This window comes from Aquarana catesbeiana, linkage group LG12, assembly GCF_042186555.1.
Source record: "Aquarana catesbeiana isolate 2022-GZ linkage group LG12, ASM4218655v1, whole genome shotgun sequence".
Lineage (NCBI taxonomy): Eukaryota > Metazoa > Chordata > Amphibia > Anura > Ranidae > Aquarana > Aquarana catesbeiana.
This window is the reverse complement of record NC_133335.1, coordinates 224,423,564-224,445,843: the sequence shown is the minus strand read 5'-3', so window position 1 is coordinate 224,445,843 and position 22,280 is coordinate 224,423,564. Positions and strand designations below refer to the sequence as shown.

The window sequence follows — 22,280 nt, the reverse complement described above, 5'->3', positions numbered from 1 at the left end:
GTCCCTTCAAGTATGAAAAAAAGACGGTTGAGGTGGGTGAGGAGCACTGTGCATGAATGCAAGGTCTGGAACCTCGTTAAAGAACAATGATCATTTTATCAGTGGATGATATAAAAAAAAAACACATTTTGTGGGATTGTGGCCACTGCAGGCACAGCAGAAACTCTAGGAAAACTGTTATCATATTAGGCCATAGACTGCGGTATCTATGACCACCAGATCTAACACTACCAAAGTCTTGAAAAAGGAGGGGAGCCTCAATCCCCCAAAACATGTTAGCTACGTTTTATGTCGTACAGTATTATAGCAACCATTTTTCTTCAACCAACTGGAGCTACCAAGACTTTCTATTCACACATTTGCTTCTCACCCACTTCCACCAGTACAGGTTTGTCAATTTTTATGATAAGAAATGCAAATTTAGCGAGAATTCAGGAATACAAGAAATACGTCTGAACGAAAACATGGTGGAACAAAAATCCCATAGTTTGTTAATGGCTGCCCCAAATTGCTAAAACTGGGATTATCACAATGCTTGGCTTACATGTCTCAATATCAGCAGAGGCCAGCTTTCCATTGGTGGCAAAGTGGATTCTGATGAATTTACCCTACAAAGATAAAGAAATGGAAATCCAGATTTATTCAACTAACGATAACAGCCTTCTGCAAGAATATAGAAAGTTGGGGATAAATAGCTTCACATTTTCTCTGGATATTTTAACTTGTAGCAGTTGAAAGGTCTAGGTTAACTCCATCATTTCCCAATCACTCACCCTCTGGCACCGGTATAAAAGCAAACTTGGACTAATCTCACCTGCACCTCCAGGTTCGTTCTTCCTAGGAGAACCATTATTTGCCTTAGCATTTAATCACCCTGAAAGTTTTGCATGGTGGGAATCCAAATCCCTGGTCACCTTAGCTGCTCTTCAGCTTGGAGATACATTTGCCACATTCGACCTCCTCCGCACACAACATCAAATCCCACTTCGGGAACACTACCATTTTATACAAATAAGACACTTTTATATCTCCCATCATAGTCTCACCCCCGTCCTCCCCCCCACATCCTTCTAACAGATCTGCCATGACTCTCCCAGAGGCAAAGGCCTCATTTCAACTCTCTACAGAACAGCGTTGGCTGCGTTGGCTTCATTTTTTCAGATGACCTTCCATATAGAGGTAAATTGGAGGCTGACTGTAATGAACAGTTCACTCCGGAGGATTGGGATACCATGCTGGAAAACCTACGTAAGGCCACTAAATCACTGGCGGTTAGGGAAACGGCCTATAAGGTATTGACCAGATGGTATTACACTCCTTTCAGACTCCGTGTGATGTTCCCAGGAACATCTGGGCTATGCTTTAGGGGCTGCCAACATCCAGGCACCTTTAGACACATATTTTAGGATTGTGGTCTACTATCTCCGGTGTGGAGAGGAGTAACTGCTGTTGCCGCTGCAATATCTGGAACTCCTCTAAAGCTCACAATCTCAATGTGTTTACTTGGAGCGACTATCCCAGGTATCCTCCGCAAAGAGGAATGTCTTATACATACAATTTGTATATCTACTTTGTGGGTTATTGCTCTTCACTGAAAGACCCCTGTAGTACCCCTATCCTCCATCTTAGACAGAATGGATATGGTTATGATAATGGAGAGGATTTTGAATACCCTACAAGCTAAAATGCACCTATGTGAACGTAGATGGGGTGCTACCTTGGACACGTGTTGCTAATGCAGCACTGAATGCCAATGTTGTTACGTTTTAACTGAACAATACCTTTAGGTTTACCTTTTCCATACTCCTTTTTCTGTATGCCTCAGAATTATTCTGGATTTCTATTATTAATGATATGCTTTTGATGTCAATTTCATGATGAATACTGTTACATGATTGTATCATTTTTCTTTTTTTTTACTTTAATAAATAAAAATGTTTGTAAACAAAAAAAAAAGGTCTAGGTTAAGGTAGGGAGACCATTGGGAAATAGACATATGTTAATGTTAATCTCAGGTCTGAGGTACATGATTGTTCTTCCATGACCCCCATGTCATGGGCACGCCTTCTACAGTGAAAATTGTGACACAATAGGATTACCTTTACTAAAAGTGGAGAGTGCAAAATTTGGTGCAACTCTACAAAGAAGCCAATCAGCCTCCTGGTGTTTTGGTCAAAACTTAATTGAACAAGCTGAAGTTGGAAGCTGATTGGCTACCATGCACAGCTGCACCAGATTTTGCACTCTCCAGTTTAGTAAATCAACCCCCATGTTTGCTGTCCTTTTACTCTTCCTCTCCAAACATTCAGATGAGGTGATCAGGTGATGGAATAAAACAGGTACGGAGGTTGTCACTGCTTTTCCTACTACTGACGCTACATTGCTGCTGTAGAACAGTGTGAATGTACATCTTGTACATGCCTTGTGGCATATAAGAGAATTTACCGAAGAAACCATCAACTTTATTGGTTGAACTAGATAGCCTTGACTCTTTTTTCAGCCTGGCTAACTATGCAACTGTTTGTGACAATGGAACTTACAAAGCGGGAAGAGTTGTCATTCCTGACGGTCTTGGCGTTACCAAAGGCCTCCAGCAGAGGGTTGGCCTGGATGATTTGATCCTCCAGAGTCCCCTATAGAAAACATATAGCGTTAGTAATTATAGGTGATATTAGTCATATTTAACTGTTATTCAGGTTGGTGATTTGGCTTAGGTAATCGAAATTCACAAAAATATAGTGCCATATTGCTGTCCAATATCTGACCATATCATGGAATTGTACACATTATACTCTGCTAAAGAAATTATCTATACATTATATGTATTACACTTCCTATGTAAATGATTTATACGTTATACTTTGCTTTGTGAGTGGTCTATACATTACACATTACTATGTGAATAATCTATACATAATAACGTGCTATGTGAATTGTATAAACGCTATATCTTGCTGTGTGAATGGTCTATACATTATAAATTGCTGTGTAAATGGTCTATATGTTGCTATGTGAATGGTCTATATGTTATACCTTGCTATGTGAATGGTCTATATGTTATACCTTGCTATGTGAATGGTTTATTTTTTGCTATGTGAATTGTCTATATGTTATACCTTGCTATGTGAATGGTCTATATGTTATACCTTGCTATGTGAATGGTCTATATGCTGCTATGTGAATGGTCTATATGCAGGGCCGGACTGGGGAAAAAAATGTGGCCCTGGACTTCATCCAGACCAGGCCCACTTTAATTTTGCAAACACGCACAAAAACAGTATATAAACTATACGCAATTGCGCAAAAAAAAAGCCTCCCCCTTACATCAGAGTCCCTAAAGAGCCCCCCTTACATCAGAGTCCCCAGAGAGCCCCCCTTAGATCAGAGTCCCCAGAGAGCCCCCCTTACATCAGAGTCCACAGAGAGCCAACCCCCCTTTTTTTTTTCAATAATCTGTTTATTAATATCTTTTTCTTCATCAAAAACTCATCATAAAACATACATGGAGAAAAAAAATATTTCCAAAATCCATACAACAATAACACATTACATTCTATACACAGCAATCCCACAAAAAAGAAAGAGGAGAAGAATAAAAAACAAAAAACAACAACCCCTCCCTAAAACATAAACATTCTCTCTCCCTCACCTCCACTCCATCCCGACCAAAAGCCTCTACACCATTCCTTCCTTCTTGAGTCATCATACCTTAATTATTCTATAACTAGTAATAATCTATTAACACCTATGCTTCCATCTGATCCCAAGATAAATGGTGTCAACCCTGGTAACGTCAACCATGGTTCCAGCATTTCACTATTTGCTAATCCCCTATCCTTATATACCTGCCATTCCTTTAGTAATGCGTCATTCACCTGTATCCGCCATTCTTCATATGTTGGGCTACTAGAGGATATCCATTTCATTGCTATCAATTTTCTTGCTATAAATAATATCCTAGTAATGGGGAGTCTAATTGTAGGAGTATATATATTTCTTACTCTAATTGTCCTAGCAAACATATTTTTGGATCTTCTGCCATCAATTGTCCACCAAAAGGTGATGTACTCCGTCCGAGCTCAGAAAAGCCCACACAAAGGTCCCAAAGAGGGAACGACCACCACAGCACGGCCACGGCCACAGTAGAGCCTTCTTCATGTGTTGTACAAATGTTTTGTATAGATTACTATCATGTTTTTACACATGCTTCTTCAAGCAGTTTTTTCTAATAAATAATATGCTTTTATAAAATTTTCATTTGTTCGCCTTCAAGGTCCCTCTGTACCGGAGGGGTACAAGTGTCCCTTCCTTTTTAGGGTCCTTTTTTGCAATAGATTTTGGGGTGTTGGCAACGCTCTACTGAGAATTAAAGTTTCTCTCTCTGTGGCTCACCACTATATACAAAAGCCACCCCCTAGCGACGCCACTGGCTGTCACTGAAATTGTCCCACTGAGCCATCGGCCCACCGGGTAGTCCCAATGGCCAGTACATGCCTGTCTATATGTTATACATTGCTATGTGAATGGTCTATATATTATACTTTGCTATGTTAATGCTACATACTTTATGCCTTGCTATGTGAATCTTCTATACATTATACTCTACTATGTGAATTATCTATACATTATACCTTGCTTTTTGAATTTTGTAAACATTATATCTTGAAACGGGACTTCTCTATACATTATACTTTCCTATGTGAATTGTATATGCAATATACTTTGCAAAGATAATTGCATATACATTATACCTTGCTATTTGAATTGTATAGTATATGCAATATAGTAAACCTTGCTACCCTAATTTTACCTACATTATACCTTGCTATGTGAATTGCATATATACTACACTTTGCTATGTGAATTATCTATATGCTATACCTTGTTATGTGAACTATCAATACATTGTACCTTGCTATGTGAATTATATATACGTTATGCCTTGCTATAAGTCTTCTCAATACATTTTACCTTGCTATGTAAATTATATATAAAAATTATAACTTGCTATGTGAATGAACTATATAATATACCTTGTTTTTTGCAGTAGCTTCTTCCTTCTTTTTATCACCAGCAGCGGCAATTGTTGCAAAGTACTGGATGACACGTTTAGTGTTCACAGTCTTTCCGGCACCAGATTCTCCACTGGCAGAGAAAAAATAATATGGTATCACTTGGCCAGCCAGTAGACAGGTACTCATTAATGAACAACTACATACAAAACTGAAAAAAAAATCCTAAAGATAATCTGTCATCATAATCATAGAGGGCAAAGTGCCAGGTCCTCTTCAAAACCCATTTCACCATTGGTACCATATTTCACCGCCATTTTATTTTATCTGTTAGAACTCTCATAAATAACCGGTGTGACTTTCTCCTCTCCCTACCAAGATTCAGTGCTCAGTCCTAAGCAGCCAATCACCAGGCCCACACACTGTCACATGGGAAGGGGAGGAGAGCATTCACCCTGTGTAAGCTCTGAGTCTGATGCCATCTAGCACAGAGGTCACAGGTATTAGACCTGGGGTTAAACATATCAGTGCCACTTCTGCAAATCTACTGTTTAGCTATTCCACAATTGATAAAAATGGAATAGTATAAGAGTGTACATACGTGATGAGGATAGACTGGTTTTCACGATCTGGAGAAGAAAGAGAGAAATGTAATTATTTCACAAAAAGTTATGTTAACGTTTAACCATGATTCCTATAAACAGTACATACAATGTGTTAGTTTGGGGTTTTTATATTTATGTTTTATATTCTTGTGACATTGTTACTCCTAACACGAACCCAGATAGCAAGCCAACTTGTGTTGCAAGTTTGAAAAAGACTTGCTGAGGTATTGCTAGACTTGCCAGGCTTCACAAGTTTGTTGCACAATTGCAGCAAGTCTGCATTGCATGACTCCAGATCAATTTTCTTTGCCAACATTCTGAAAGTCTGCTGCAAGTTCTGATTTAGTTATGTTGTGCAATAGTCATACCACCACAGGGGGCACTGTGGCTGAATTTTCATGCTGTAGACTTGCAGAGCTCTTGCTGTAGACTCACCACTGCAACTTTGCACTTGCTAGAGACTTGCCACGCAAATTTGCTGCAAATCGGAAAAGTGTCAACTAGAACTTGTGCTTCAAGTGCTCTGCAAGTGTGCAACTGTGAGCCTGTAAACATGTGCAGCAAATTACAATTCAACACTGCCACAAATTTGAGGCAAGTTATCCTTGCTATCTGGGAAGGTTTGAGGTGGAGATAGTCCCCAAAATATCCCTAACTGTGTGTGAAATATCTTCCCTACTTTATGCGAGACAACTCCCAACATATGCCCTACTGTGTATGAGATAACTCCCAACATATCCCCTACTGTGTGCAAAAGGACTCCCAACATATCCTCTACTGTGTGCAAGACAACTCCCAACATATCATCTACTGTGTGCAAGACAACTCCCAACAAATCCCCTACTGTGTGCAACAGATCCCCTACTGTGTGTGAGACAACTCCCAACATATCCCTTACTGTGTGCAAGATAACTGCCAACATATCCTCCACTGTGTGCGAGACAACACCCAACATACCCCCTACTGTGTGCAAAAGGACTCCCAACATATCCCCTATTGTGTGCAAAAGATCTCCTAACATATCCTCTACTGTGTGCCAGACAACTCCCAACATATCATCTGCTGTGTGCAAGACAACTCCCAACATATCCCCTACTGTGTTTGGAGACAACTCCTAACATATCCCCTACTGTGTGCAAAACAACTCCCAACATATCCCCTACTGTGTGTGAGGTAACTCTCAACATATCCTCCATTGTGTGCGAGACAACACTCAGCATATCCCCTACTGTGTGCAAGATAACCACAAACATATCCTCTACTGTGTGTGAGACAACTCCCAACATATCCCCTACTATGTGCGAGACAACTGAAAACATATCCCCTACTGTGTGCAAGATAATTTACAATATATCTCCTACTGTGTGAAAGACAACTCCCAACGTAATCTCTACTGTGTCAGAGACAATTACCAACATATTCCCCACTGTGTGTGAAACATCTCCCAACATATCCTCTGCTGTGTGCAAAATAACACCCAACCTATCCCCTATTGTGTGAGACAACTCCCAACATATCCCCTATTGTGTGAGACAACTCCCAACATATCCCCTATTGTGTGAGACAACTCCCAACATATCCCCTATTGTGTGAGACAACTCCCAAAATATCCCCTATTGTGTGAGACAACTCCCAACATATCCCCTATTGTGTGAGACAACTCCCAACATATTCCCTACTGTGTGAGACAACTCCCAACATATCCCCTATTGTGTGAAAGATAACTCCTACCATATCCTCTACACTGTGCAAGACAACTCTCGACATATCCCCTACTGTTTGTAAGAGAAGTCCCAACATATCCCCTATTGTGTGAGACAACTCCCAACATATTCCCTACTTTGTGAGACAACTCCCAACATATCCCCTATTGTGTGAAAGATAACTCCTACCATATCCTCTACACTGTGCAAGACAACTCTCGACATATCCCCTACTGTTTGTAAGAGAAGTCCCAACATATCCCCTATTGTGTGAGACAATTCCCAACATATTCCCTACTTTGTGAGACAACTCCCAACATATCCCCTACTTTGTGAGACAACTCAAAACATATCCTCTACTGTGTGAAAGATAACTCCCACCATGTCCTCTACTCTGTGTAAGACAACTGTCAACATACCCCCTACTGTTTGTAAGAGAAGTTCCCTATTGTGTCCAAGACAATTGCCAACATATCCCCACTGTGTGTGTGAGACAACCCCCACCCTATTATCTACTGTGTTGGAGACAACTGGATGGGTGGATGGAAGACAGGATAGATGAATAGATGGATGGATGGATGGATGGATGGGTTAAGAAGCAGGAATTGCTGTGACTCACCAGTCAGCATGGCCTGATAGGCATTGTCAGAGATGGAGAAGATGTGTGGTGGGGCCTCCTGGCGCTTCTTGCCACGGTAGGCATTAACCACCTCGGGGTTGTACACGGGAAGCCACTTGTAGGGGTTGACAGTGACACAGAAGAGGCCAGAGTAGGTCTGGAAAATAGAGAATAGTTAAATAGCGGACCTTTTCCTCAATTCAGAAAGCTAACACACCAGGGCTAAGATATTTATTTTTCAAACAGTGATAGTGATTTTCAGCTGAGATATGAAAATGACAGTCACATGGCTAAAATAGAGCACCTTAAAATGGCTGTAAACTCTTAAATATGGCCAGTGACATGACTGGTCTCAGATGATACATAAAAATCAAACAAATTCTCCTACATAAGTTCATAGTTTCCAACATTGTAAAAAAAGTATAGGGACACTTTTTTGCCTGTAGGCGGAGTCTTGTTATAATTAGGGTACAGGGCATTCGTTTGTAGGCGTGGTGTAGCAGGGAAAGGGAAATGTGGGCATGGCTTAAAGGGGCATGACTCAAATTGGGTGTGGTTCGAGTCTGAGATGAACGAGGGATGGAGGGAGAAAAAAAAAGAAATAGGGAAGGAGAGAGAAGGAAGGAAAGAAAGGGGATGGAGGGACAGTAGGCCCAGATCCTACACAACAATAGAAATATTGTATTCCATAAAGTTTAACAATCAGCAGATAAAGATACTCCAAACACCTGGTGTTAGCGCTTCAATCATCCCAGGACCATGGTTGTTATGGTGTCAGGATGATTGAAGCGCATTATTTCTATTATTACATTGTAATATAAAATAGTTCAAATCACCATAATGCAGAATCAGTGGGAGCCCTGAGCATGTCCCTTGCCATGCCGCCTGCCACCAGATGCCATCAGGTGTCTCCAGCAGAGTCCCTCCTTACATCAGGTGTCCCCAGCAGAGTCCCTCCTTACATCAGGTGTCCCCAGTAGAGTCCATCCTTACATCAGGTGTCCCCAGTAGAATCCCTCCTTATATCAGGTGCCCCCAGCAGAGTCCCTACTTACATCAGGTGCCCCCAGTAGAGTCCCTTGGCTCTGCCTCTTGTCGGACACAAACCAGCAGCAGACCACGGGGCGGAAGGTTGGCTCCATGTGTCTTAGCAGGTCTCTTTCCCCGTGTTTTCAGTGGAGAGGGGAGGGGCCTCCAATCTGTGCAGCTAACCAGCTTCAGTGTACAAGCGCATTGCCTCCTTGTACACTGAAGAGAGAAGCCGATTGGCTACATGGATCGAAAGGCCCCTCTCCACTGAGCACACGGGGAAAGGGACCTGCTAGCCAGAAAGAGATCTTGCAGCGGCTGCCGCTATATTTCCGTAGCCAGAAGCTGCATCTAGTGCCCAAAAAAATCTTGATTCCCCGAACAAAAGCAAAATCCTGGGATTTTCATCGGGACACACTCAGATCGGGACTAGGGCCCAATTTTCGGGATTGTCCCGGGAAAATCGGGATTGTTGGCAAGTATGTAAGTTGTACCTGTTTATTTGCAGTCTTCTCTTCTCTACAGCTTTCCAGAATTTTTAAAGCTCGAGGGTGGAGAGCTAAAGTTGCACACTGCAGAGCTCAGTGAGGAGAGCTCTGAGAGCTGATTGGAGGGAAGGGACACACCCCCCTTCACACAGTACACAGGAACAGAGTTGAGGCTGTCAATCACAGGCTGTGTGCTGGAGGTCCCACCCCTGTCACCTTTTTTCTCGATGTCAGGAACTTTTGTCAGAAATTACTCACGTTGATAGCAGAGGAAGAAGACAGTAGACAGAAGTTACACTTAGGAGTTGATTTACTAAAGATAAATCGACTGTGCACTCTGCAAGTGCAGTTGCTCCAGAGCTTAGTAAATGAGAGAAAGCTTCACTTTGCAAAGAATACCCAATCACATGCAAGGAAAATTTAAAAAACAGCCTTTTTGTTTGCATATGATTGGATGATGAAATTCAGCAGAGCTTTTCCTCATTTACTAAGCTCTGGAGCAACTGCTCTCACAGAGTGCAACTGCACTTTTCAAAGTACCCAGTCTACTTTCCTTTAGTAAATCCACCCCTTAGTGCTCTTACTTGAGACAAGTACACACACTATTGAGTGATATGCTTTGTTCGTATTTCATGTCTGAGGTTTACAACCACTTTACCCTTGTGTTAAAGCGTTTTGAATAGAGACAGACAATGTGTCCTATACAGGTCCTGCATAATACGACTTTTATTAGGGGAAAGTTGCAAAGATCCTATTTCATACTTTCTCTGGCCCACCCCTTAAATTTTATTGGATTTCAGTTCTTTCAATCATGGAGGCTCACCATCACATGTCGACATCACCTGGGGTGGTCCGCATGCACATACAGCCTGCTTAGGAACACCCACTCCTCTAGACTAACATTGACCCATGAAATAATTTTGATATTTGCCAGTGGCGGCTGGTGCTCCATTTTTGCATAACTCCTCCCAAAAGTCAACCCACTTCAGATTTGAGGGATCTTGAGAGGAGTACTGATGCAGGGTGCTGTGATATTTTCAGGAAGCTATGAAAGGCCCCCTGCCAGTCCCCCCCCCCCACCAGCCATGATCTACCTGCACTGCATAGAGAAGCACAAGGACCAGGTGATGACATCACTGTGTCTAAAATCTCTAGTTGCAAGGAAAGCGGGAAAGGTTAAGTTTAAGGTGATTCTAAAGGTTGTGCTTTAAAAAATAAATAAACATGTTATACTTACCTGCACTGTGCAATGGTTTTGCACAGACCAGCCCCGATCCCTTTCTTTTTGGGTCCAGGGGGTCTTGCTATGGGGGCACCCCCAAGCCATGCTGTGTGTGAAGGGACATTGGCTCAGCCCCGCCCCCCTGCTCTCTCCTCATTGGCTCACTGGCTGTGTTTGACAGCAGCGGGAGCCAATGGCTCCCGCTGCTGTGTGAGCCAATAGGCAGAGAGAGACCCAGGAGAGCCCCTGCACTCATGCACATCACTGGATCGAGATGGGGCTCAGGTAAGTATAATGGGGGGTTGGGGCTGCACCCAGAAGGGTTTTTTACCTTAATGCATAGAATGCATTAAGGCAGTGGTCTCCAAACTGCGGCCCTTTACTTGCCTTTAACTGGCCCTTGGGGTACTATTTCTTCCATTGACAATTAACAATGGGGCAGAATTCCTGACACTGACACCAACAGTGGGGACACTATTCCTCCCACTGACACAAGTATTGGGGCACTCTTCCTCCCAATGACACCAATGATGGGGCACTATTCCTCCCAATGACACCAATAATGTGGCACTATTCCTGTTACTGATACCAACAATGGGGCGTTGTTACCGAAGCCAGGACATTTTCTACTCACACTGGCCACAGTCCGGACCCTCTAAAATCTAAAGGATAGTATACTGGCCCTTTGTTTAGAGAGTATAGAGACCCCTGCATTAAGGTAAAAAACCTTCTGCCTTTAGAACCACTTTAACAATGTAATTAGCATGTTGATGAGAAGGGAGGGAGGAACCAGGGAGGTAGAAATATAGATAAATTAAACCTCAGCTTTAAATCTATAAAGCTCTAGTACAGTGGTCTCCAAACTGCAGCTCGGGGGGCCGGATGCGGCCCTTCACGAGCCTTTATCCGGCCCTTGGGGCACTTTTCCTTCCACTTATATAACACACTATTCCTCTCACTGACACCAACAATGGGGCAATATTCCTGCTATTGATATTAACAGTGGGGCACTATTTCCCCCATTGATGCCAACAATGGAGCACTATTTATCCCACTGACACCAATGATGGGGCACTATTCCTCACCCTAATACCAAAGATGTATTGTTTACTCCCACTGATGCCAGGACAATTCTACTCCCAATGGCCACAGTCCGGCCCCCGTAAAGTCTGGAGGATAGTATAGAAAGTTTGGAGACCCCTGCTCTAGTAGAAAGTTGGATGGAGTTGGGTGCTTAGACTACTACAGATAACTAATTAGAATGGATGCTGAGTACATTTCATATTATTTTGTAAATTTAATTTGGATACTGATGCACACTTCCCACAATACACTGTTCCTGTGCACTCCAAAGACTTACGTAGATCATCCAGGCTGCGTAACGTTCTTTGAGGTTATACAGGACGGCTGGCTCGTTCAGGTGAGTCATCATGGCCATGTCTTCAATCTTATCGAACTTAGGTGGGTTCATGGGGAAGATTTGGTCATCCTTCACTGTTAGAGTCTAAAGGAAAATAAGGGAATTAAAGAAGCTGCACTATAAGCATACAACAAGCAGCTGATTGGCTGTGGTGGGAGTCCACGCCCATTGCTCTTAGTACTTGCGGTATGTACCTGTCCACCCTCGGTCTTCACAGTCGCCTTCCCTCCTTCCTTGCTGGCCAGGGTGCCCTTCGCATACGACTCTTTAGGGTCCGCCACAAACACAGAGGTCCTGGCATCGAACGGCTTGTTCTGGGCTTCAATCCGCTCCTTCTCAGTTTTTCTGAGGAAGGGCGCAGCCAGCCCGTACACCGCCATCTCCGCGTCTGAACTCATGGTTCCGGATTATGGGGGGGGATTTCTACAGCTCTGAATTTCTCTGTCTAAAGTAAGAGACATTAAAGTCAGTGTGCCACATTGCCAATCCCATCGACACCTCTGTCCATCCACCGCAGTCCAATGTTGTGGTAGAAGTAGATGTAAACCCCAAACTGGAAGAAGGAAGGAGCCGGGAAGGAGCTCATCTATGCTCCAAGTGATGGTAGAGAGTGACCAGGAGTCCCAGGAGCCACACATCAAGACAAGAAGACATGTTGTATGAAAGTGATAGGCATTCTCAGCCTGGACCCCCGCTAGGTCACACCTCTGAACGTATTTCATTCACTCATGATTTCCCCATAAGTATGCTCCGGTAGGTGGAGTGAAACGCGTTGGGACGTGGCCTGGCGGGGGTCCAGGCTGAGAATGCCATTCACTATCATACAGCAGGTCTTGACTTGATGCGGCTCCCAGGACACCTAGTCACTCTCTACCATTTCTTGGAGCATAGATGAGCTCCCTTCCTGGCCAGCACTCACAGCGGTGGGCACAGGACTTCATTTCCATACAGCCTAAGCGGCTCACACACATATCCTTGGTTCACAGAGTGACAACACAGAAGCACAGTTGGTAGCCCGGGAAATAGCATTGTCACCCGATAACAGGAAGTGCCTGAAAAAAGACCTTTACGGCAGGATCACTGTGAATTATTCGAATGAAAGCTGCAGATTATAAAAGTTTGAAATGACATTAACATGCTAAAGCTCCTATGAGATTCCTGTTGTTGGGTTTACAGCTACTTTAATTATTATCAATTACATTGCAGACCTGATGTTGGGGCCCTTTCATGGGGCTGACAATATGAAACCTTCTTTGTCTGTCCCCCCCTTCCTTACCCTATAACAATATAATAATTACATAATCTTGATAAAGAATATTCAGCAATCCGACACTTCTGGGAGTGTCAGATTTATGTTGCCCCCCCTGCACTTTGTGGCTTCTCCCATCATCTCCTGCATCACTATTGTGTCCAGTAGTGGTGTAGGGGCCAGTGGAAAGAACTATATAGTGCAGAGGGGGACCAGATACCAAACTTCTTCAACAATTAGCTTTTTGTGATGGCAAAGATGGACAACGCGGGTGGTGGGACAGATAATTATTAATCATTTTCTTTGTATGGCGATTTTTTTTTTTTTAAGATTATAAATTTAGTGATGGAGTCCATTTAAAGAGGTCTTCTGCTTTGAGCTTTAACTTCCAGATTTATCTACTTCTGTCTTTCTATACTGTTTTTTCAGGTATAAATTTCTGTGCCATAAGCCAGAGGTGCCTTGCGGACCTTGGATACAGTTCCTTATATCTCTGTGCCCAGGGGGTAGGATGTGGAAGATGTACATTATGCCCCTTAGCATCATAAATTATATATATTGCTCTCCTAGATGGTAGAGATACAATCATGAAAAGCACAGAAGACAGGTGAAGAGGAGGATGAATGTTGGCAAAGAACACAGATAAACTGATATTTGAAATCAAAGTAATGAAGTCGTTAGGCAGTGGAAATTATTTGTAAATTAAAGCCTTTTACTGGCAGCCAAGGACTGATTATTATCTGGTGAGCTTGGATGGAACGTTGGGAATGTGGCAGCTGCTCATTCAGTGATCCTGCCCCCAACCCTTGTCTGCTCTCATCTCTCCACCGTGTCCCAACTTGCAGAATAAAGGACCCAATGACAAATAAATCATTACCACCACATCAAACAAGTCTACAACCTCTTACAAGTATCCCTATGGGTCAATAATAACTGTTTAATAATAACAATTTTTTACACTGTCTCCCACAGAGATGACCCCATGGGTCATATATCACTTGTTATAATGTAAGCACCGGGGCCCTCTGCATCCTGTTACAATGTATCTCCTGAGATCCTCTGCAGCCTGTTACAACGTATACCCCAGGTTCATCTATAGCCTGTTACAATGTATTTCCTAGTGGTCCTCTCCATCCTGTTACAATGTATCTCCCCAGTGTTATTTACAACCTGTGAGAGGGATAGAGAAGGAAACGCTTCCTTCTCTACCCCTCTCTCATCCATCACAGAGCCAGCTCTCTGAGGACAGCAGCCGCCTAGCCTACCAGCCTAATTTAACCATTACATTACCGGTTACCACTTAACCCTTGAACTTCCAGCCTGTCCCCTATGGACTAAGTTGCTCAGCCCTTTATATCTCCTGTTATATATGGACTTGTGTGTTTGCACTTACAGTTACCAATACTTTATTTACAACCTGTTGCAATGTATATCTCCGCATACAGGTCCTCTACCACCTGTTATAATGTATCCTCTGGGGGTCATCTACATCCTGTTACAATGTATCCCCTGGTGTCATCTATAACCTGGTACCACCTACCACCTAGAGGTCGTTTACATCCTATTATAATGTGTTCTGGGTTCCTCTACAATCTTTTACAATGTAGCCCATCAGGGTCTTCAACCTGTTACAATGTATCCCCCCAGGTTCTCTAAAGCTTGTTTCAATGTATTCCTCCTGGGGTTCTCTAACACCCTGTTACAAAATATCCCTGGAGTCCTCTACATACTGCCCCAGGTCCTCCACAACTTGTCACAATATATCCTCCTGTGGGTTGCCTACATCCTGTTATAATGTATCCCTCTGGGTCTCCTTTTGGTTGTTACAATGTATCTTCCTGCATTCTCTATTACCTGGTACAATGTAACCTAGAGGACCTATGAGTACCCAGAGGTCCTCTACGACCTGTTATAAAATATTGACTCAATAATATCTACTAGACATGTGCAATCCGTTTTGTAACGAATCGAAATTCGGACGAATTTTGCATCTTTCGGACATTCGGATGCATCCGAATGTCCGAATAAACAAATAACGAATTTCAACTAATACGAAAGAAATTATAGCGAATATAACAAATGAATTCATCATGATTAGGTAAGTCATTAAAGATCTAATGAAACAAAAGGTCAACTCAAAGTAAATCTTACAGTCCAATCAGCTGATTAATTTTGTGCTGGAGGTTGGATTACTGGCAAAGTGCATTCCTGAGAACTGAGTGAGAAGGGTGTTGTATTGTATTTGAGCAGAGGAGAAGAGATATTGTCATTGTGTGTGTTAATAGAATCAATAAACAAACTACTTTCCAAACTACGAATCATTATCACCAATCAATATACATACATAAATATTGAATTTCAACTAATATGAAAGAAATTATAGCGGATATAACGAATGAATTTGACATGATTCGAGATTCAGTAAAACGAATATCGACACTCTACGAATAATAACGAATTATCTGAAAACTAATTAATGTAACATAACGAATATAACAGAACAAAATTATGTATTTTACGAATGACAATGAACCGAAACTAAACAAAATTCACGTTGTGCACAAGTCTAATATCTACAACATGTTGTAATGTATCTCTGCCTTTTCCTGGGCCTCTACAGCCTTTGGGTTCTTTACTGTCTGTTACAATTGTATCTCCCCAGGGTCCCCCACATCCTGTTACAAAGTTTTAGCCAAGGGTCCTCTACATCCTGTTACAATGTGTCTCCCAGAGCCTTCTGCAGCCTGTCACTATGTAATTCCTTGGAGTCCTCTACAACCTGTTACAATGTATCCCCTGGGGGTCCTCTACAACTTGTTATAACATATCTTCTCAATGATATCTACAACATGTGGTAATGTATGTCCTCCTTCTCCTGGGCCTCTGCAGCCTTTGGGTCCTTTACTGTCTGTTGCAAAGTATCTCCCAAGAGTTCTCTACATCCATTTACAAAGTATCTGTTTCAATATAATTCTTTGGCCTTCTCTACAACTTGTTACTAAGTATCTCCCCAGAGTCTGCTACATCCTGTTACAAAGTATCTCAATTAAGTCCTCTACAACCTGTTTCAATGTAATTCCTTGGGTTTCTCTACAACTTGTTACAATGTATCTCCCCAGGGTTCTCTACATCTGTTTACAATGTTTCAGCCAAGGATCCTCTACAATACATCCTATAACAATATATCTCCCAAAAACTTCTGCAGCCTGTCACAATGTAATTCATTGGGGTCCTCAACATTCTGTTACTATTTATCTCCCCTAAGTCCTCTACGACTTGATACAATGTATCTCCCAGGGGTCCCCTATAAATCCTTTTACAATGTATCCCCCAGAGTCTTTTGCAGCCTGTCACAATGTAATTCCTTGGGGTCCTCTACATCCTGTTACAATGTATTTCCTCAGGGTCCTCTACAGCCTATTACAATGAATCCCTCTGGGAGTCCTCTACAACTTGTTATAACATAACTTCTTACTGATATCTACTACATGTTGTAATGTATCTCTTCCTTCTCCTGGGCCTCTACAGCTTTTGGGTCCTTTACTGTCTGATACAGTGTATCTCCCAGGGGTCCTCTACATCCTGTTACAATGTTTCTCCCCAGAGTTCACTACAACCTGTTTTAATGTAATTTCTTGGGCTTCTCTACAACTTGTTACAAAGTATCTCCCCAGGGTCCTCTACAACCTGTTATAATGTATCTCCCCTGGGTCCTCTACATCCTTGTACAATGTTTCAGCCAAGGGTCCTCTACATCCTGTTACAATGTATCTCCCCTGGGTCTGCTACATCCTGCTACAGTTATCTCCCTGGAATCCTCTACAATATGTTACAATATATGTTCCAGAGTACTCTACAACCTGTTACAAAGTATCTCCTTGAAGTCCTCTACAACCTGTTGCAATGTAATTCCTTGGGCTTCTCTACAACTTGTTACAATGTATCTCCCAGAGTCCTCTATATCCTGTTACAATGTATCTCCCAGGGGTCCTCTACATCCTGTTATAATGTAACTCCCAGGGTCCTCTACATTCTGTTAGAATGTATCTCCCAGTGGTCCTCTACATCTTGTTACAATGTATCTCCCAAGGGTCCTCTACATCCTGTTACAATGTATCTCCCAGGGGTCCTCTACATCCTGTTACAATGTATCTCCCAGGGTCCTCTACATTCTGTTAGAATGTATCTCCCAGTGGTCCTCTACATCCTGTTGCAATGTATCTGCCAGTGGTCCTCTACATCCTGTTACAATGTATCTCCCAGGGTCCTCTACATTCTGTTAGAATGTATCTCCCAGTGGTCCTCTACATCCTGTTGCAATGTATCTCCCAGGGGTCCTCTACATCCTGTTACAATGTATCTCCCAGGGTCCTCTACATTCTGTTAGAATGTATCTCCCAGTGGTCCTCTACATCCTGTTGCAATGTATCTGCCAGTGGTCCTCTACATCCTGTTACAATGTATCTCCCAGGGTCCTCTACATCCTGTTATAATGTATCTCCCCAGAGTCCTCTACGACTTTTTATGATGTATCTCCCAGGGGTCCTCTAAAATCTGTTACAATGTATCTTCCCAGACTCTTCAGCAGCCTTTCACAATGTAATTCCTGGGGATCCTCTACAGTCTGTTACAATGTGTTCCCAGGGGTGTCCAACGTACCTGTGAGGGTTCCAGATAGACGACCGGACAGCCCTGCAAAGAAAACAATACATTAATCCCACAGTCCAATAAATATAACCCTTCCTGCGGCATCATTACCGAATTTGGTATCATGAAGTTTAAGGTTTCATAGAAGCTCCAATGTTTTTGCTGGGTGTAATCTAGCAAACGATTTGCTAATTGGGCGATAAAACCTCAGAAAGAGGCACCAATAAAAAATTAGAGACCCCCGAGGGCCTGAAGGTGGGGGGAAAATGCGCCCCTTAAACGACAAGGACATCCCTGGAGAGTTACATACCTGAAAGTGAGGACAGGAAGGACACAGCCTCAGCATCCCCCTCTGGTACTTTTATAACTCTGGGGGGTCGGTGATCTCACTCCCATCTTCTCAAAAAGGACAAAGCAATTTTGGCAATGGTCTCGGAGAGGACAATAATTCTCCCTCTGTGTATGATTTGGACTGGGCTATATTTAGAAGTGATTTTATATTTTTTGCCTTCCCCCTTCTCTAACTGAAGCTATACCCTAAAAATAAGTTCCTAAGGTGAAGCTCAAGGCAGCGATTGTGCCCTTTAGGAAGGGACGGGCTAGACAATCCAAACGCGACACAGAGAGCATAGTCCACATAGCTGTGATAGAAGACACTTACCCTTCTATCATTACACACTGTCTTCTCCCCTGCAGCCTGGAGGAGACGATTGTCTGCACACGACTCCTAAAACCCTCCAGACGGGGAAATCTCCAGAACGAAAACTTTTTTCCCAAAGGAGACTTTTTAAAAAAAAAAAAAATTTACCCTCCAGAATCTCTTAATCAGGTACAGTTTGTCCTGGCCCCCCCCCACCCAATAACACAACGTAACCACTGTAACCCACTAACGTCTCCTGCTAATTAATATGGAAAGCAGTTTTATGGCGTGTGAGAGGTGCAAGAGTGTGAAGGTGTCTAACCCCAGAGGTGACAGGGATCAGGACCTCGCAAACGCATTGATAGCTTGTGGTAAACGAATCTCGCCCGGGGCGGCTCACGTTACATAGAAGCTGCCGGTCGGTCGCGCTGGAGGACGGAGTGCTGCGAAATCCATTAGCACCCAATTAATGTTTGCTGCTTCAATGGGTTTTGCACTGAGAGAGTGATCCTTTCCTCGAAGACGACGGGGAAATGGGACGAATGCTGGGGGAGAAACCGTCAAGGAACGAAGAACCTCTCAACTTTATGGGGTTGATTTACTAAAGGGGTTCATTTTTGCAAGGGAAGTTGCACTTTGCAAGGGAATTATCCCTAGAGCTTAGTGAATGTGGTGAAGCTCTGCTGATTTCCATCATTCAATAATATGCAAGCTAATATGCGATTATTTTTTCCTTGCACATCTCCTTTAGGCTGGGTTCGCACTATTGCGACTGGCTCTCAATGGAGCCAGTTCACACAGCTCCGGGACGGCCGTAGAAGTGTCCTGTGCATCTTTGGCTCAATTTCAGGTCCAAATTCAGCCCAAAATTCGGACCTGTAACGGTCAAGACAGGAAAACATTCCCCTTAATGGACTTTTAAGTCATTAATTACGTAACAGAAAAGGTATTGTAATACAATGTTATATTTATTAAGCAAACATTAAAAACATTGGAATGTGGAATGTGCAATACTCTGATCTGAAAATACACCATCAGAGAATATTGAATAGGATCCTCCTTGACCCGACGCGTTTCAGAGCATAAGTACCTCCTTCTTCAGGGGTGTATTATAAGAATTGATCACATGTCTATAACATAAATGAAAGCAATTGGTGACAAACCAATGGCAACAATATATTACCAAATGGTGAACGGGGACGCACCAGACCCCCATGCTGTGCCCCTTGACTGCACATAGTGTGAACCCAGTCTTAATAATGTGCAAGCTAAAATTCTCATTTTTTTTTCATTTTCCTTGCATAAGGTTGGGTATTCTTTGCAAAGTGAATTTTCACCACATTTACTAAACTGGGGACCATTCCCTTGCAAAGTGAACACCCCATTTACTTTTAATAAAACAAACCCTATGAGGTTGATTTACTAATTGCAAATAGACTGTTCATTTTGTAAAGGAAGTTGCACTTTTTCAAGGGAATTATCCCCAAAGCTTAGTGAATGAGGCAAAGCTCTGCTGCCTTCTATCCTGCAATCACGTGCAAGCAAAAATTCCCAAATTCCCCTATTAAGGCAAATAGATTGTTCTTTTTGCAAGGGATGTTGCACTTTGCAAGGGAATTATCCCTAGAGCTTAGTGCATGAGGTGAAGCTTTGCTGCCTTCTATCCTTCAAACACGTGCAAGCAAAAATTTCCCTATTAATGGCAAATAGAATGTACATTTTGCAAGGGAAGTTGCACTTTGCAAAGAATTATCCCCACATCTTAGTGTATCTCTGTTGCCTTCTATCCTGCAATCACATACAAACAAACATTTCCCTATTAATGGGAAATAGAATGTACATTTTGCAAGGGAAGTTGCACTTTGCAAGGAATTATCTGTAGAGCTTAGTGAATGAGGCGAAGCTCTGATGCCTTCTATCCTGCAATCATGTGCAATCAAAAAATCCCCTATTAAAGGCAAATAGATTGTACATTTTGCAAGGGAAGTTGCACTTTGCTAGTGATCTATACCCAGATCTTAGTGAAAGAGGTGAAGCTCGGCTACCTTCTAACCTGCAATCACGTACAAGCAAAAATTCCTCTATTAATGGCAAATAGATTGTTTATTTTACAAGGGAATTATCCCCAGAGCTTGGTGAATGAAGTGAAGATCTGCTGCCTTATATCCTTCAGTTATGGACAAGCAGAAATTCCCCTATGAGGTGCAAAGTGCAACTTCAATTGCAAAGTAAACAGTCTATTTTCCTTTGGTAAATCAACCTCTTTTTGCGTTTTGTAAATCCTCTATGGACTGTTCATTTTACAAGGGATGTTGCAGTTTGCAAGGGAATTATCTGCAGAGCTCAGCTCTTCAGATTTCTATCATTCAATAATATGCTGTTATGTTTTATCCCTTGCACGCAATTGGATATTCTTTGCAAAGTGACATTTCACCTCATCCACTAAGCCATAGGAGAAAATTCACTTGCAAAATGCAATTTCCATTGCAAAGGGAACAACCTATTTTCCTTTCATAAATGTACCTCTATAACTCCAGTTGGTGCCGGTAGCAACAAATCTTCAGGATTAAGTCAGTGTTATATGGAGTTACTAAAGGAATAGAGACTGTGGGGTTCATTTACTAAAGGCAAATAGGCTGATAATTTTGCAAAGGAGCTTGCCCTTTGCAAGGGAAATTTTCTCAGGGCTTAGTGAATGTGGTGAACCTCTATTCCATTATCCAATCCTGTGCAAGCAAAAATGTTGTTTTTTTCCACATGATTGGGTATTCCTGGCAAAGCAAAATTTCGCCCCATTAACTAAGCACAGGGGAAAACTTCTGTGCAATGTGAACACCCCATTTGCTTTTAGTAAATAAATTCCTGTAGGGGTTTAGCAAATTCTATGAGGTTGCTTTAATAAAAGCAAATACGCTGTTCATTTTGCAGGGGAAGTTGCACTTTGCAATGGGATTTTCCCCAGAGTCAACCCGATCATCCGCAAGGGAAATTCCAAAAAAAGAAAGGATTTGTGCTTGCACGTGACTGGTTTATGATTGGGTGATTGAAGTGAAGGCAATGCACCTCACTCACTAAACTAAATGAAATTTCCCTTAAAAAATTAGCAGCCTTTTCTCCTTTGATTTATTAAAAGCAAATCCTCTGTTCACCTTGCAAGGGAAGTTGCACTTTGCAAGGGAAGTTGCAAGGGAAATTCCCCCCAAATTTAGTGAATGAGGTGAGGCTCTGCTAACTTTCATCATCCAATCACATGCAAGCACAGTTACGTTGTTTTTTTTTATCTTCTGTGCACATAATTGGGTATGCTTTGCAAAGTGAGACTCAGGGCAGCCATCAGAAATATTGGGGCCCCTTACAGAGCTTTAGGCCTGGCCCCCGCCGGGCCTGACCACTAACATTCCCCAGGGCCCACCCACTGGCCGTCCCACCGAATCCGCCCACTGGCCATCCCACTGAGTACTTCGGTGCACCCACTTTTTTTTAACACTCTTACAACTTAATATATGAAAATGACTCCAATCCAGCAAAAGAGACAGCTCCATATATTTAGCAGAGACATCACAATCCAGCAAAGAGACATCCCAATCCAGCAAAGAGAACGCCCCATATATTCAGCAGAGAATTCACAATCCAGCAAAAAGACATC

At 42.5% G+C, this 22,280-nt stretch overlaps 1 protein-coding gene across 1 annotated transcript in view; it reads right to left on the bottom strand.

Annotated features, from left to right (window-relative positions):
• The window catches only part of LOC141113584 (myosin-4), a 58,100-nt gene extending 39,683 nt beyond the window's left edge, over positions 1–18,417 (bottom strand). Inside the window, exons 1-9 of the mRNA XM_073606781.1 lie at positions 18,305–18,417; positions 18,007–18,039; positions 12,293–12,543; positions 12,039–12,182; positions 7,940–8,096; positions 5,614–5,641; positions 5,034–5,145; positions 2,541–2,633; positions 545–608 (exon numbers count right to left, since the gene is read on the bottom strand). Of these exons, the coding sequence (XP_073462882.1) occupies positions 545–608; positions 2,541–2,633; positions 5,034–5,145; positions 5,614–5,641; positions 7,940–8,096; positions 12,039–12,182; positions 12,293–12,496 (802 nt within the window). The 5' untranslated portion in view covers positions 12,497–12,543; positions 18,007–18,039; positions 18,305–18,417. The remainder of the gene's footprint in view (positions 1–544; positions 609–2,540; positions 2,634–5,033; positions 5,146–5,613; positions 5,642–7,939; positions 8,097–12,038; positions 12,183–12,292; positions 12,544–18,006; positions 18,040–18,304) is intronic.
• Positions 18,418–22,280: the final 3,863 nt, after the last annotated feature.